Genomic DNA, 13,425 nt, shown 5'->3' on the forward strand with positions numbered 1-13,425 from the left:
AATGCTCAGAGTTGATGAGAAGAGTCACTTCTTTTACATAAGAGTGCTTGGGGGGAATAAGATAAGCTGGAAATTAAGCAAGCCATCAGGGGGAAGTATTTTACTGAGAGTGGTGAGGTTGCCAGTGAGCGTGTGGATGGATATCTTTGGAGGTGATTAAGGCCAGGCTGGATGGGACCCTGGGCAGTCTGATCTAGCACCTGATATAGAAGCTGGCAACCCTGCCTGTGGCAGAGGGGTTGGAATGTGATGCTCCTTGCAGCCCCTTCAAATCCAAGCTGTTCTATGATTCTATGATTTATATAAATTAATGTACGTTTTCTCCCCATATATGCTTTTCAATAGTTTCACTTACAAGAGAAGATGGGAATAGTGCCACAAGCTTGCTGCCCTGATTATTTTCTTAACAACAAGCTGGAAAAGGACTGATTTGTTTTCATCTGTGTGCATCTGTACATCTGTTAAGCTAAATAGATTGAAGGGATTGGGAAATATGGCCAGACTAAACAGTGATTTCTATGCTTTTTATAGATAGAAATGACCTAGCTACTCAGAGATAATGTTTTCTTTCATGAAGAAAACACAGATAAATTAAAATAAGCAGTACTGTTCAAGGCTTATTCTACAAATTACATAATTTTTATCAATTATTTCTGTAAATATGGAGTATTTCTGACGTTTAGAAACATGCAGATATATTTTTGTTGTGAAAGAAGTTTAATTAAATGAGTAAAATATATCAAATATTACCAATATTGTTTGTTCTTTTAGCAAATAAATGCTAAGAAAACCAATTAAATGTCTACTGTTAAAGATAGTAATTTGACAGCAATAGGTACAACATAATCTTTCCATTCCCATTTCCTGTAAGACTGTGGCATATATCAGAAGTGCTTTATCTTTTATAAAAGATTCTACTTTAAGTCTGAATATAGTTTATTTGAAATTGTTGGGTTTTTTTTCCAGCTGAATGTTAGGCGTATATAAGCTTAGAGGGTAGTCTGATGTATGTCTGCCATGCAGTTTGCATTGTTTATGGGCAACAGTTGTAATAAACTTGGAGAGGATTACAATAGGTTTTTCCAAGCCTAAGCAATCATCAGCATCATCACGCTTAATGACATTAGTCACGTCTGTGGGAAATTATGATACTGTAGCAACTATTCAGCTGATTATGGATAGAAGTACTTAGATGTTGAGGGAATAAACTTAGCAAATTCAGAGCACTGGTATCCATCGTAGAGAAGAATGATGCAGACACATCCCAAATCCTTGTACTTAATGGCATTTCCATCAAATAAATGGTTCCTATGACCCACAGGTAACCATATTTATCTCTGTCAGGAGCTGTAACATTTTAATACAAAAGTAACTTACTGGCAATGTTCTTTATTCTGTTCTGCCTGTAATAGAAAAGTTTGAGATGAAGGGCAGAAAAACACCGAGCCCTATTTCTTCCATCTGTACAACTACAAAGGGAAGGAAAACAAGAGAAAAACACATGTGAGGTAACTAGCAGGTTGTGCCCTGATCAAGATAACTGCCTCATTGTGTCTGTTACAAACATTGTCATGACTTTAGTTCAAGCTTTGGCCTTAAACAATAGAGACCATGAAATACATACTTGCTACATATTGCCAATGTTATGGGAATGACCTAAATATTTTATACAAGGGTAGCAATACCTCTTGAACAAACATTACCTAGCCATAACATTCTGGAACATCGACTCCTCAAACAATTGCGACTGGGGAGAGGTTCCTACAGGAAGGCTCATAACCCAAGTTCAATTTGTTTTCAGGTCTCCACTTTTAGGAGGGCTTTCTTTTTTCAGTTTACTGCAGAAGGGCTGTGTGGTGACGGAAGCAGAGTTTTCCCTGTGTATGCTTTTCCCTGAGGGCTTCAAAGAGGAAGCATTATTTTAAGATTATGAGATGCTCTAGAGATTCAAAAGGCTACCAGAAGTCTTTATGGAAATAAACTGAAGGCTGCTCTTCTGTCCCTTTCTTTGTCCTTTTTTTTTTTTTTTTTTTTTTCAGATTGGTTCATTCTAGAACATGGGTGTATAGGATTTATATCGATCTAAGAAATTAAATAGGCCCTAGAAGCTGGCAAGGACACAGATACTGTAGCTCAGACATATGGATACTGTAACACTTGATTCTTTCCTGGTTGAGGTAGCAACAAAATCAGAAATTATTTCTTCTCACTTGGGAAACACACTTTAAAAAATCATGGTGGTGGTCTTGTGCCATTATGTAGACCACAGGCCACCTCTACCAACCCAGAAGGTCAAATGAATAGTTCAGACAGAACAATTCATGGCTGCTTGTATCCTACTTATCATGGATGAGTCCACCTCACTAAATTCCTGTGGTTATTGTTGTTCACCTTCTTTTCAAATCCTGGTCTATTTCAAACTATTGTCCTGTGTTCCCTGAAAGGAACGTTCATCATCTACATTTGAAGGACTGTCTTTCACACTACTCATTACTATAGAAACATCACACTTAATTTTATAACCTGAAAGAGCCCAGATCCAAACTTGCCAAGTGTTGAGTCAGGGAATTCTTACAGGAGAAATCTTGGATCAAAAATTCATGCTTGCTGCCCCTAGGATATCTGTTTTGGTAAGCCTCTCTTATGAAGGAAGTTGCAAACTGGCTCCAGATATATCCGCTCAGAAATAAACTAGCAATATTTTATACCTATAAAATGAACAACTTTTAATCTGTGGTAGATAGACTAGCTAGCAGCTCTCTGGAATATTTAGGAGAAATGATAAACTGCTAAAGCTTTGTGGTATCTTGGTGATGGAATTTTTTGTAGCTATAGGGACACAGTAAGAATATTTGTGTGAAACACTGGGAAAACATTTCTGAACAGTACTGCACTGAGATCACTGGAATTACTAAGTGCAGCAATGATCATAAAAACTGGCACTGTGTAGGTTTTGAAGCTGCTTTCCTAATGTTTTCTAGAAGATTAAAGAGTAATTCACTAAGACTAATAACTTCTTTTGGAAAGATCTTTTACATTTTATATGCCTATGATTGTTTCATTTGCTTTAATATTTTATTCATTAGGGACATTTCAAAGTTACTTACTCAATATAGAATACACAATTTAGAATAGAAATGATAAAAAGGGCAGTTTTCTTTAGAAGAGACAGATGTATGTATGTTCTTACAAGAAGAGTTTTCTAATTCATTTTCAGTCATTTTAGTGCAAAAGGAAAAATATTTAATGAACATTCTGAACTGTTGAAGAGCACTCTAGACATTGGTCTGTTTCTTTGTTTGTTTTGGACATATCCATAACATGCTAACTTTTAAGAGACAACTTCTGCATAGCTAAGACTCTTAAAACCTTATTTTTTGAGGTAGCACATGGGGCTCTATGTTGAAGTTGATTCTTGGTAGTGGAAATTAACAGGTAAGTCACTATAACTGAGGAGCTAAGCATCTCTCTTGCAAACAGAGCACATTGGTTAGAAGGTTTTCAGAGCACTCATTACTAGCAAGTGTTAAATAGTAGGAGTTACTCTGTGGGCCAGACTGGATTCAGAGAGCTGGAGATAATGGAACTATAAAGATGATATGTAGCTAGCAACAGTTGTGGCTTGCTTAGGGACACAAGTAAACACAGTCTGGTTAGGACACTTAACAGGATAAATGTGGAAAAAAGAAGGGATAAAACAAACAATATATCAACTGGCTTGTGGGCAGTTTTCAGTACATGCATGTTCTTCCATAGTGCTGAGAAGAAAAGACATTCCAAGACTGTAGAATAAAGGTTCAAGTGTTTCCCCAGCACACATACCTGCTCCTGCTGCCCTTTTTCCAGTGTTTGTTTGCTTTATGCAATGTGGTCACTCTCTGGATATATGGTGCCTTCATTCTCCAGAGACAGTTATTTCCTCACATCCCTGTGTGACAGACTCACTGCCCCCTCTCCTCTCTCGACTTCCTTGGGTGCCTCAGTCGCAGTTGGAATTAAAGAAAACACTGCTGGGAACGATGAGAAGTTGTGGTAGTCACACTGGATAGAAAAAGATGCTACAGGTTGAAAATACAAAAAATTCCATTCACTGAGACACGGTGTCAATCAGTAAGCTTGGCCAGGTCCCCAGACAGACTGCAGCCTCTGTGTGCAGGGATGGGCAGGGCCATCAGGTGGGAGACAGGCACAGTTCACTCTCAAGAACTATGAACTGAGTGAATGACTGCACTTTCTATCATTCATGAAAATAGTTCAAAAAAGACTGCACACAAAACATTATTATTACTTGTTTCTCAGGGAGCCTATTTCCTGAGTAGGTACTAAAAGCACCGTGATTGGGCTTTCTTGTTTGTTTGTCCTTTTTGCTTTTACTTATGCGGTATGTTCACGGAAATCTCTCTGTGAGATCGTAAAGATTACAAATTGATTTTTGCCTCAACCTTTGGCATTCAGATATCAGTGTATCTGTTCGCTATTTTTTCATGTTCTTCTCCATGTGTATCTTCTAGAATTAATAGAAAGTACCCCAGAAATAGAGAGAATACAATAACCATTAATGTAATACCTGTAGTTTGTCGTAATCACAGAAAAGTTTTGTAAGGCTAAATTAAAATGTATGACATCTAGCTATATTAATTAAAATTAGCTGAAGCTTACTAGTACAGAAATTTAGCTCTGGCATGGCAACTGTATTGTCGCTTCTAATTTAGATCATTTTTTTTACTCATTAGTCTTACTTTGTGTATACCCTTTCCTCTTAATGAGAGCAGAAAGAAAATTTGCAGCCTACTGAGTTAGACACCGTAATTGTAAGCTTGTTTCAGGGCCTCTCAAACCACAGGTTTTGTTAATATTATAAGCCAATTTAGTGGCAAAGCCCTGTTAATAAATATAGTTCAGCAGTTTTTTTAAGGCAGAAGTAAAAAAAGATCAGTTCTTCATGTATCTTTTTCTGCGCAAAACATCTTGGTGCAGCAAGATCATATGCTGATGCAGCTGGATCATGTGTTGTCCACATTTGCTGATTGTCATGGTGATTTACTGTTGTGACCCAAGCTTTCCTGCCTCTGCATACTAATAAGTATAAGCTATTTGTTTAACTGTATGGTCAAAAATATTGGAAATATAGTCCCATGTACTAGAGAACTTCCCAGCACCATGGAACCTATGCTCAATCACTGGTAGCTGTAAATTGTTAGAATGGTCCTTTACCTGACTGGGAGTACATTAGATTGGATTGAAATAATGGGTGACTCTTCACTTTTCAGGGCAAAACCAAGAAGTTCATTGGGAATGACAATGTAACAATTATTTTAGCCATACAATAAAATCTACTCATTATTATTATTATATGTGGGGAAAAGAGTTGGTTACTGTTTTAGGCAGGCAGAGTAAATTAAGTTGCTTGCTGTATCTGATGGCTCTTCAGAACATTTTAGGTTAAAAAAAAAAAGAAAAAAGAGAGAGAGAGCTCTTGTGAGTGGGGAGGCAGTTTCTGTATAAACTTGTTCTAATCTGCTCATTGCTGCATAGGAGAGAAAACCTGAGAAGAGTAAGTGAAGAACAGACTTTTACACTTAGTACATAACAATATTTTTCCTTTACTCCTTTATTTTCCTACATTTGCAGGTGAAACATTGTTCTTGCTCTACACATTATAGGATCTGAGGAGGATCATGATGCTGTCTCACAAATGTTACTTATTAATTTCTCACGTTTTCTGGAACTAGAATAGTCTTGAACACTGTCTCTAATTGTATTTTATTTTACTCAGGATTTTTTGTGATGTCTGTCTTAACTACTGAGACTATAGATTTCATCAGATTACTGCAATACCATGAATTTAAATTAAAATACCACTAATCATGTTGTAATGCTCCTAGGCTACTTGCCCAAATATTAATTATGTTTCATATATTTTATGCTTTATTGACTCTTCAACTTCTAGAAATGCTCCCCAAGTTGAATGCTCAATAGAAAAATGAGTGTAATTATAAACACTGGCATCTCAGAAGCTCACACAAGAGTAATGGGAGGGGGGAGCCAGGCAGGAGGGGTATGGTGGAAGAGAAGAATGCGCTACTTCTGTCCCATATTGACAAAAAATCAAACAGTAGGGAAAAAAAAAGTTTCTTGTCAATATAATTCTCATTAAAACTGTCTGCAGTCTAACTAGTGCATGAAAGTAAGGCTTTCTTAAAAAAAAAAAGTCATAAAGCAGTGTACTATTAGTCACAGAGCTTCTTTTTTCAAGATATAATTGTTTCCATTTAAGTTCTAAACAAGTGAGGGAGAATTTCATTAATATTCATAGTCATAGAATTATAGAATCATTTGAGTTGGAAGAGACTTTTAGGGCTCATCTAGACCAAATCTCCTGTAATGAACAGGGCCACCTACAGCTAGATCAGGCTGCTGGAAGCCTGGTCCAGTGACTCACTACCCTTATTCTGAAAACCTCTTTCCTTACAATCTAAATATCCCCTCTTTTAGTTTGAAACCATTTCCCCTTGTCCTATCACAACACACCCTGTGAAAGAGTCTGTCCCCTTCTTATAGCCCCCCTTTAGATACTGAAAGGCCTCTATCAGGTGTCCCTTGAGTCTTCTCTTCTCCAGGCTGAGCAGCCCCAGCTCTCAGACTGTCCTCGTAGGGGAGATGTTCTATCTATGGAACCATTTCTGTGGCCCTCCTCTGGACATGCTTCAACAGGTCTATGTCTCCTGTACTGAGAACTCCACATCTGGATGCAGTACAGGTGAGATTTCACCAGTGCAGAGCAGAGGGACAGGATCCCTTCCCTTGATCTGCTGGCCATGCTTCATTTGATGCAGCTCAGCATACAGTCAGCTCTTGCTGGCTTATATCTAGATGCCACCTACCAGTACCCAAGTCCTTTCTGGAAGGGCTGTGCTCTATCATTTCATCCCACAGCTTGTATTGATTACAGGAATTACCTCAATCCAGGTGCAAGACCTTGCACTTGGATTATTGAACCTCATGAGATTATCCTGGGCCAACTTCTCAAGTCTGTCTAGGTCCCGCTGGACAGCATCCTGTCCCTCGGTCATGTTGACTGCACCACCCAGCTTGGTGTCTTCTGCAAACTTGCTGAGGGTGCATTCTATCCCACTGTGGAGCATCAGTTCCAGCACTGACCCTTGAGGGACACCACTCATCACTGATCTCCATCTGGACATTGAGGCATTGACCATCACTCTGGGTATGATTTTGCAGCCAGTTTGTTGTCCATTTAACAGTCCACATATCAAATCCATATCTTTCCAATTTGGAGAGAAGGATGTTGTTGGGTACTGTGTTAAAGGCCTTAGTGAAGTCCGGATAGATGACATCAGTGGCTTTTCCCTCATCTACTGATGCAGTTATGCCACCATAGAAAACTACTAGGTCAGGGAATTTCTAGGAGTCCACTCACGGACATTAAGTCAGTTTCCCTAGATGATTAGTTCCCTGAATTGAGTACAAAGAAAGTCATCTGAGTTACCACAGGCACTCTTTCTTAGCAGAACAAAGTTACAGTGGAAAATAATGCCTAAGCCAGTGGTAGTTCTGCATATCCCCAAAATTATCCCCAAAATTTGAACTGCAAGAATTATAATTTTAAATCACAGTTATCTTTCCTTGTCTCCAGGAAGGCAGAAAAGGAATCACAAATAATCAAAGCATATTTCTTCTGTGTTATTCACACTGAAGACAGCCAGAAAAAGTCAGCACACAGAATTAATCTGAGGGAAGTAAAGATTTGGCCATGAATAGAAAGAGTAGGATAAAGGATAGAAGTGAGTCAGAGATGACCCTAAGATATCAAGCAGTGTTTATAATTCTTATAAATTCCTCCCAAATAGCAAGATTTTTCTTGGTCTTGTGGTGTTCCTGTGAAACTTCAGCTCACTCTGGAATTTGTCTGTTTAGTAAAAGTTCCCTTTCCAAGCAGCTGCCCACCTCTTGAAATGAGAGAGAAGTCTGTGCATGGCAGGAGAAGCAGAAACAGAGCAGAAATGGCATTTGGAACAGAAGTTAATTGTTCATTTTGGAGACAGGGCAGCAGATGTGACTGCTGACAAGCAAGAGCTCTGGAAGCTTCAGAGGATCACAGTAACACAGTGTACTAGATAGGGAAGAGCCTGCTAGTTAATGTGGCACCTCACACATGCTGGGGAAAGGCACAATTCACGAGATACACAGACATGCTTCTCTTAGAAATCTCACTATTGGATAGACTCACAATTCATGGCTTTAAAAACAGAAATGCTGGATTTGAGCAATGAGGAAAAAAGTGATTGTTGATGGTTCTAGAGAGGTTGTTAAGATACAGCATGATCTTTAGTTTACACCTAGTAAGCCACCTGGGGAGTAGCCTAGTGATAAAATAAGAAGAGATTGGTTAGAGTTGGAAACTCTGCTTCATACATGAAAATGATCTGCACAGGAATTAAACCTTTTTAATTGTTCATAGGAGATCAGCTACAGTCATTCTTTGTAAGACCAAATGGTCTTAAACCTGCCCAAATATTAACACAAAAACAAATAGTAATAGAAACACACAGACAAAACAACGCTGTGCTGCAAAGGAGTCTGTAAGATGGCTGAATCATGGTTAAAGAGTTTTTGCAAGATCTCTACTGTACCCAGATAAATGAAAAAGAAAGTATCAAGATGGTGGACTAGGTAAAGATACAGCAAGAACACCAGGAGAAACTGGATTTGCAAAAGCTATAGATAACATGGTGTGAAGGTTTTTAAGATAAATTCTGAACATCTGACACCTCCTATCTGTTGTTAAAAAGGTGTTTGACCCATAGGAGTTGATTTCCAATAGCCTGCAGTGAAAAAGATTACACTGTATAGGTGTACAGAAGACATGATTTCTGCGTAGTAGTGACGGTTTTTGCTTCTCTCTGTTTCCAAATCCTCGAGCTAAGGAGCAAGCAGAGAACTCTGCTGGCACCACGCAGGCTTTCATGGCCTCAGAAAGGAGTGGGGAGATAATATTTATCATGGGAGGCTAAAGCCAATTTCCTTCTTCATGTAACCTCCTGTACAACCTCCTAGACAACGTACGTACTACACAAGCTGCCCGAAGAGGTTGTGGAGTGTCTGTGGGGATCTCCAAAAGCCACCTAGATGTGAGCCTGGGCAGCCTGTTCTGAGCGGCCCTGAAGGAACACGGGGATGGGACAAAGTGATCTCCAGAGGTCCCTGCCAAGCTCAACCATCCTATGCAGTGATGTATGGGTGTCTCACAGTATTTAAGCAGCAAAAAAAGTCAAGAAACAGCTAAGACCTTGAAGTCCAGTGAAATATAACAAGTTGCTGGAGATTTTATGCAGTCTTAGTGAAGTAGTAAAAGACAGACTGGAAACAATCAAAAATTGGAAGAAGAGCTTTAAACAATAGCTGTAAGCTTTCAACGCAAAGGTAATGCAGATGAAGAGAAGAATGAAAGCAGAGCAGCAATTTGCATTGTGCATGGAGTGATCACAGCACACTTGTGCTGACAGAGGAAGGAGCCAATGAGCAGGAAGAGGTTAGGGGTGAGACGAGTAGTGAAAGGGACCGGGCAGTTTAAGCTGGAAGAAACTGGGAGTTTGGATTGGTTTGGAGAGTATAGAAGGCATCAATTTTTTATTCCTGTTCTAAAATCAAAAGGAGCTGGAGAAGAGAAGGCAGGAAAATGTGGCATGTAATTGCCCTTTGTTTTCCCAGTGTGCTTGCAAGGTCTGGTGAGGAGAGACCATGAAGAGGAAAGGGACAGCAGAAAGATAGCAGTGAGGAGCTGACGTCCTCTGCAAAGGTGCTTGGCCTAGAATGTGGTAGGAATGTGACTGCAATGTGTAACACATACCGTTCTTTCAGTACTTTTTTTCCTCCGTGGATTTTGACAAATTTTATTTGTTGAAGATCTATTTTTCAAAACATCATTCGATCAAATCCTGGCTTACCAGCAAGCACGCTAGCATTTTTAAGATTTATTTAAATTAATTTTTATCTGAATACTGTGGCTTCAGCGCACTCTGCATCTGGGATAGCTTCCCAGGCAATTAAACTCGAGCAATTAAGCTGGTAAACAAGCGTGTGTTATGCTGTCTAATTCACGCTGTGCGCTTCTGAGGACGAGGCCCACGCCACTGCCGGACGCACGGGACGTCGGAGCTGAGCAGCCAGGCCTTGCACAATCCCGGCGCTGTTTCTCACCGGCTGCCGTATGGCAATACCTGGGCCACGGCTGACAAACTCTGTCAGCAAAGCAGAGCCGGAACACTTGCATAACCACAGCATTGGTTTCAACAGCCAGAGAGGGAACGCGCGAGCGCTCGTAGCTGCCGCTTGAACTCCCGCAGCCCGGCGAGCGTCGGCAGGCAGGAGCAAGCCAGCACCAAGGACACTGCCTCAGCCTCCTCGCAGCCAAGCAGGGAGTGCAAAGGAAGGCTGAAGCCCGCAGCCCGGCTGCCAGGCGGCACGTGAGTCGAGGCTGCGAGCTCCGGAGTGCCGGGAAGAGCCCTTCCAGCTCCGGGCGCTCTCAGCCAGGCTCTCCCGCAGGCACCGCCGCGCACGGCCGTGTTTACACAGGGCGACTCCCCATCTCCCAAACTGAGAGCGGAGACAAAATTTATTGCCGTTATTCCGAGAGAAGAGCTCTGCTCTTGGGAGAGGAAACGGGGGAAGAGAACAGGAGGGCGAAGCAGCAGCGGGTCACAAAGGCATGAAGGGGCTGCTCCGGCGGTTGTTTGTCGGCAGTGTGGCAGCACCTTGTGCTTTTTGCTATGTTGCTCCTCTTCTTCAACATCAGTGTTTAGTTTCACATGTCAGCGCTGTAACTCGCGGCCTTATCCCCTCACGAGGCACTGACCGCATCCCAGTCCAATGTCCCTTCCGCTCCCCCGGAGCTGAGGGAGCCGCAGCGTTGCCCGGAGTGCCCCGCGGTCCTCGCGCTCGGTGCAGCCCCGCTTCCACCTCTCCCCCCACCCGGCTGCTGCCCGGGGCCGGCTCTCACCCCGCTTCGGGAGGCAGCACGCCGTGCGTCTTTTCAGCCTCGGGGCGGCAGAAGGCGGAGGGCCTCGTGTTCCCGCCGTGCCGCAGCTCTACCCGGCCCGGCTCAAACCCCCGCTGCCTGCGGCGCTCCGCCGCCGTCCCCTCGCCTGACCTTCCCAACATGGCGGCGCGGCCGCCCCCTCCTCCCTCCGCGCGGCCGCCGCAAGGGGCCTCCTCGGCGCGGGGCGGCGGCGCTGTCAGGCCGCGGGGCGGGCCCGGCCCGGCAGCGCGGTGGTGGCAGCGGGAGGAGCGGGGCTGGGTTGGGCTGGGCGGGGAGACCCGGCCCGGCCGGGCGCCGCGCACACTGACAGGCGCTCGGATAACAGACGGGCGAGGAGACGGCGGAGCCGGCCGGGAGTCTGCATCGACTCGGTGGGAAGACGCGAGGCTGAGCGTCGCTGCGAAGACCCGGCCGCCCTCACACCTGTGCCGTGCGGAGGCGCCGTGCGGCGAGTGGGTGTCGCCGCCGCCGATCACCTGGGATCCCCGCCCCGCGCCGCCTCCGCCTCCCTCCGTCCTCGCCGGGCCAGGGGAGGCGCCGCCGCTGCGAGCGCGCTGCTGCGGGCGGGCGGCAGGGCCGGGGCCCGCGGGCGAGGCGGGAGCTGCGGCGCCGCTAGGACTCGCCCCCTCCCGGCAGCCGGGGCGAGGCGGACAGCGAGGCGGCCCCCGGCCGGTGGCGGTGTGGGGCGCTGGAGCCGTGGCAGGATGAACCCCAATGTCACCTACGCTAGTCGCAAGCGGCGGAAACCTGTGCAGAAAATGTAAGCGGCTCTCCGCGGGGTGGGGTGGGAGAGAGAGCGAGACGGGGACGGTGGCGGCTCCCCTGCTCCCTCCGTCCCGCCTGGGCACGGCGGCGTAGGGCTGCCCCGGCGCGAGCTCCCCCCGCCCTTCCCGGCGCCGGCTCGGCCGTGGAGTGCCGGTGCAGCTCCCGGCTGCGGGGCCCGGCGGTGCGGGGCGGGCTGCGGGCCCGCGTCTCTCCGGTGCCTGGGGGTGCCCCGGGATTTTTTTATTTTTCTTGGTTTTCTTATGAAAATAGAGCTAAATCGCGGTCCCCTCGCGGCTGGCGGGCGGAGCGCGGAGGTGGGAGCAGGGAGCGGCGGCTTGAGGCGGCTGACCTAGATCGGGAGGCACCTGAGGTGACAGCTCCCGGCGCGGGCGGCGCGGCCCCGCTCAGGTGGCGGCGTGCCGGGGGGGGTGGGGGGTCGGTCCGGTCCGGTCCTCAGCCGCGGGCTATCCTCGGTCTGCTGGCCGGCTGCAGCCTCCGCTGCTACGTCAGGTGGTGGTGGTGGTTGTTCCACTCAGAGCGACTGCGGGTGCTGCGGGTCGCTCTAAGGAGGCAAAAAAACCAAATGTCTGTCGCGGTATTTTTAAACTTGGGGTACAGCTTTGAGTCTGAGTGTTTTCGCGGTGTGCACCTGCGGTAGGTTTGAGTCCTGGGCTTTGCGGACTGTGCTGAAAACCTCATCTCTTGCGATTTTCAGGACAGAGAAGTTTAACCCACACTCTAGACTAGAAGTCAGTATCAGTTGCAAGCAGTTGCAAGAGCTGAACTTCAGAGCTGCTAACAAAATTACCAGAAATGTAAAGCTCAAAAAATCTCACTGTATTTCTGAGTACTCTTGAAGTAGTACAGTAATCCCCTAAACTCCAAAAGCATTAAAGATAATGACAAATATTTAATAAAATTCCAATGTAAATGTATGTTCTCAGATTGATAGCAGACAACTGTGCTGGGGAGAGCGAAGTTAGCTTGGGTGCTCACTTCTGTACGGCTGGAGCTATGAGAATGAGTGCATGCACACAGCCAGTCTACAAATGAATGCAAAAAAGTCTAAACATACCCTTAAAAAAAAAAGTTCCGGCCAGAAGATAGAGTCATTGTGAGAAGAGCAGTGTTTGCTTTTTTTTTGATTACTCATTTCCAAACAGTAATGTAGGAGCAGTGAATCAGTCTTCTCTATAGGTCTGGATCTTAACAGTGAAATTAGTGTTGTCTTTTTGTGAAGTAGAAATGCATTGGTAGTATTTGTCAACTGTTGGTTGCTGAGGGCAAGTAATTCTTGTAGTTGCATAAGAGTGAGCTGTTGTGCCTTTTTGGTCGCATCGCTTAATGTCTGCCTGGCTATTACATTCTTGGTCTTGATTAGAGGATGTGAAACTTTCCTTTTTGTGTTACTGTTGTATCTATGTCACTAATCTCTTTCCGTTATCTACTTTCTTCTATTTGGTGGCCGTGCTTGTCGTATTAGTTGAACTTGGACCCTATTTTTATTACTAATGGAAACGGTCTATCTATTTGGGATTTTGCCCTTTGATACCAAAGGGACAGGTAAATGTCCCTTCTTCATATAGAACTATTTGCATTAGCTT

The 13,425-nt window shown here is 44.5% G+C and overlaps 1 protein-coding gene across 20 annotated transcripts in view; it reads left to right on the forward strand.

Moving 5' to 3' along the window:
* AHR1A (aryl hydrocarbon receptor 1 alpha) overlaps nt 1–13,425 on the forward strand; it is a 250,483-nt gene that overhangs the window by 176,847 nt on the left and 60,211 nt on the right. Inside the window, exon 1 of one of the 20 annotated variants that reach the window (NM_204118.3) lies at nt 11,688–11,816. The exons of 18 other annotated variants lie outside the window; for them this stretch is intronic. In NM_204118.3, the coding sequence (NP_989449.3) occupies nt 11,761–11,816 (56 nt within the window). In that variant the 5' untranslated portion in view covers nt 11,688–11,760. Of the gene's footprint in view, nt 1–11,687; nt 12,192–13,425 lie in introns of those variants that run through there. One more of the 20 variants, XM_046917092.1, reaches the window with a different exon arrangement.

The sequence above is a fragment of the Gallus gallus genome, chromosome 2 (assembly GCF_016699485.2).
Source record: "Gallus gallus isolate bGalGal1 chromosome 2, bGalGal1.mat.broiler.GRCg7b, whole genome shotgun sequence".
In the NCBI taxonomy this organism is placed as follows: Eukaryota; Metazoa; Chordata; class Aves; order Galliformes; family Phasianidae; genus Gallus; species Gallus gallus.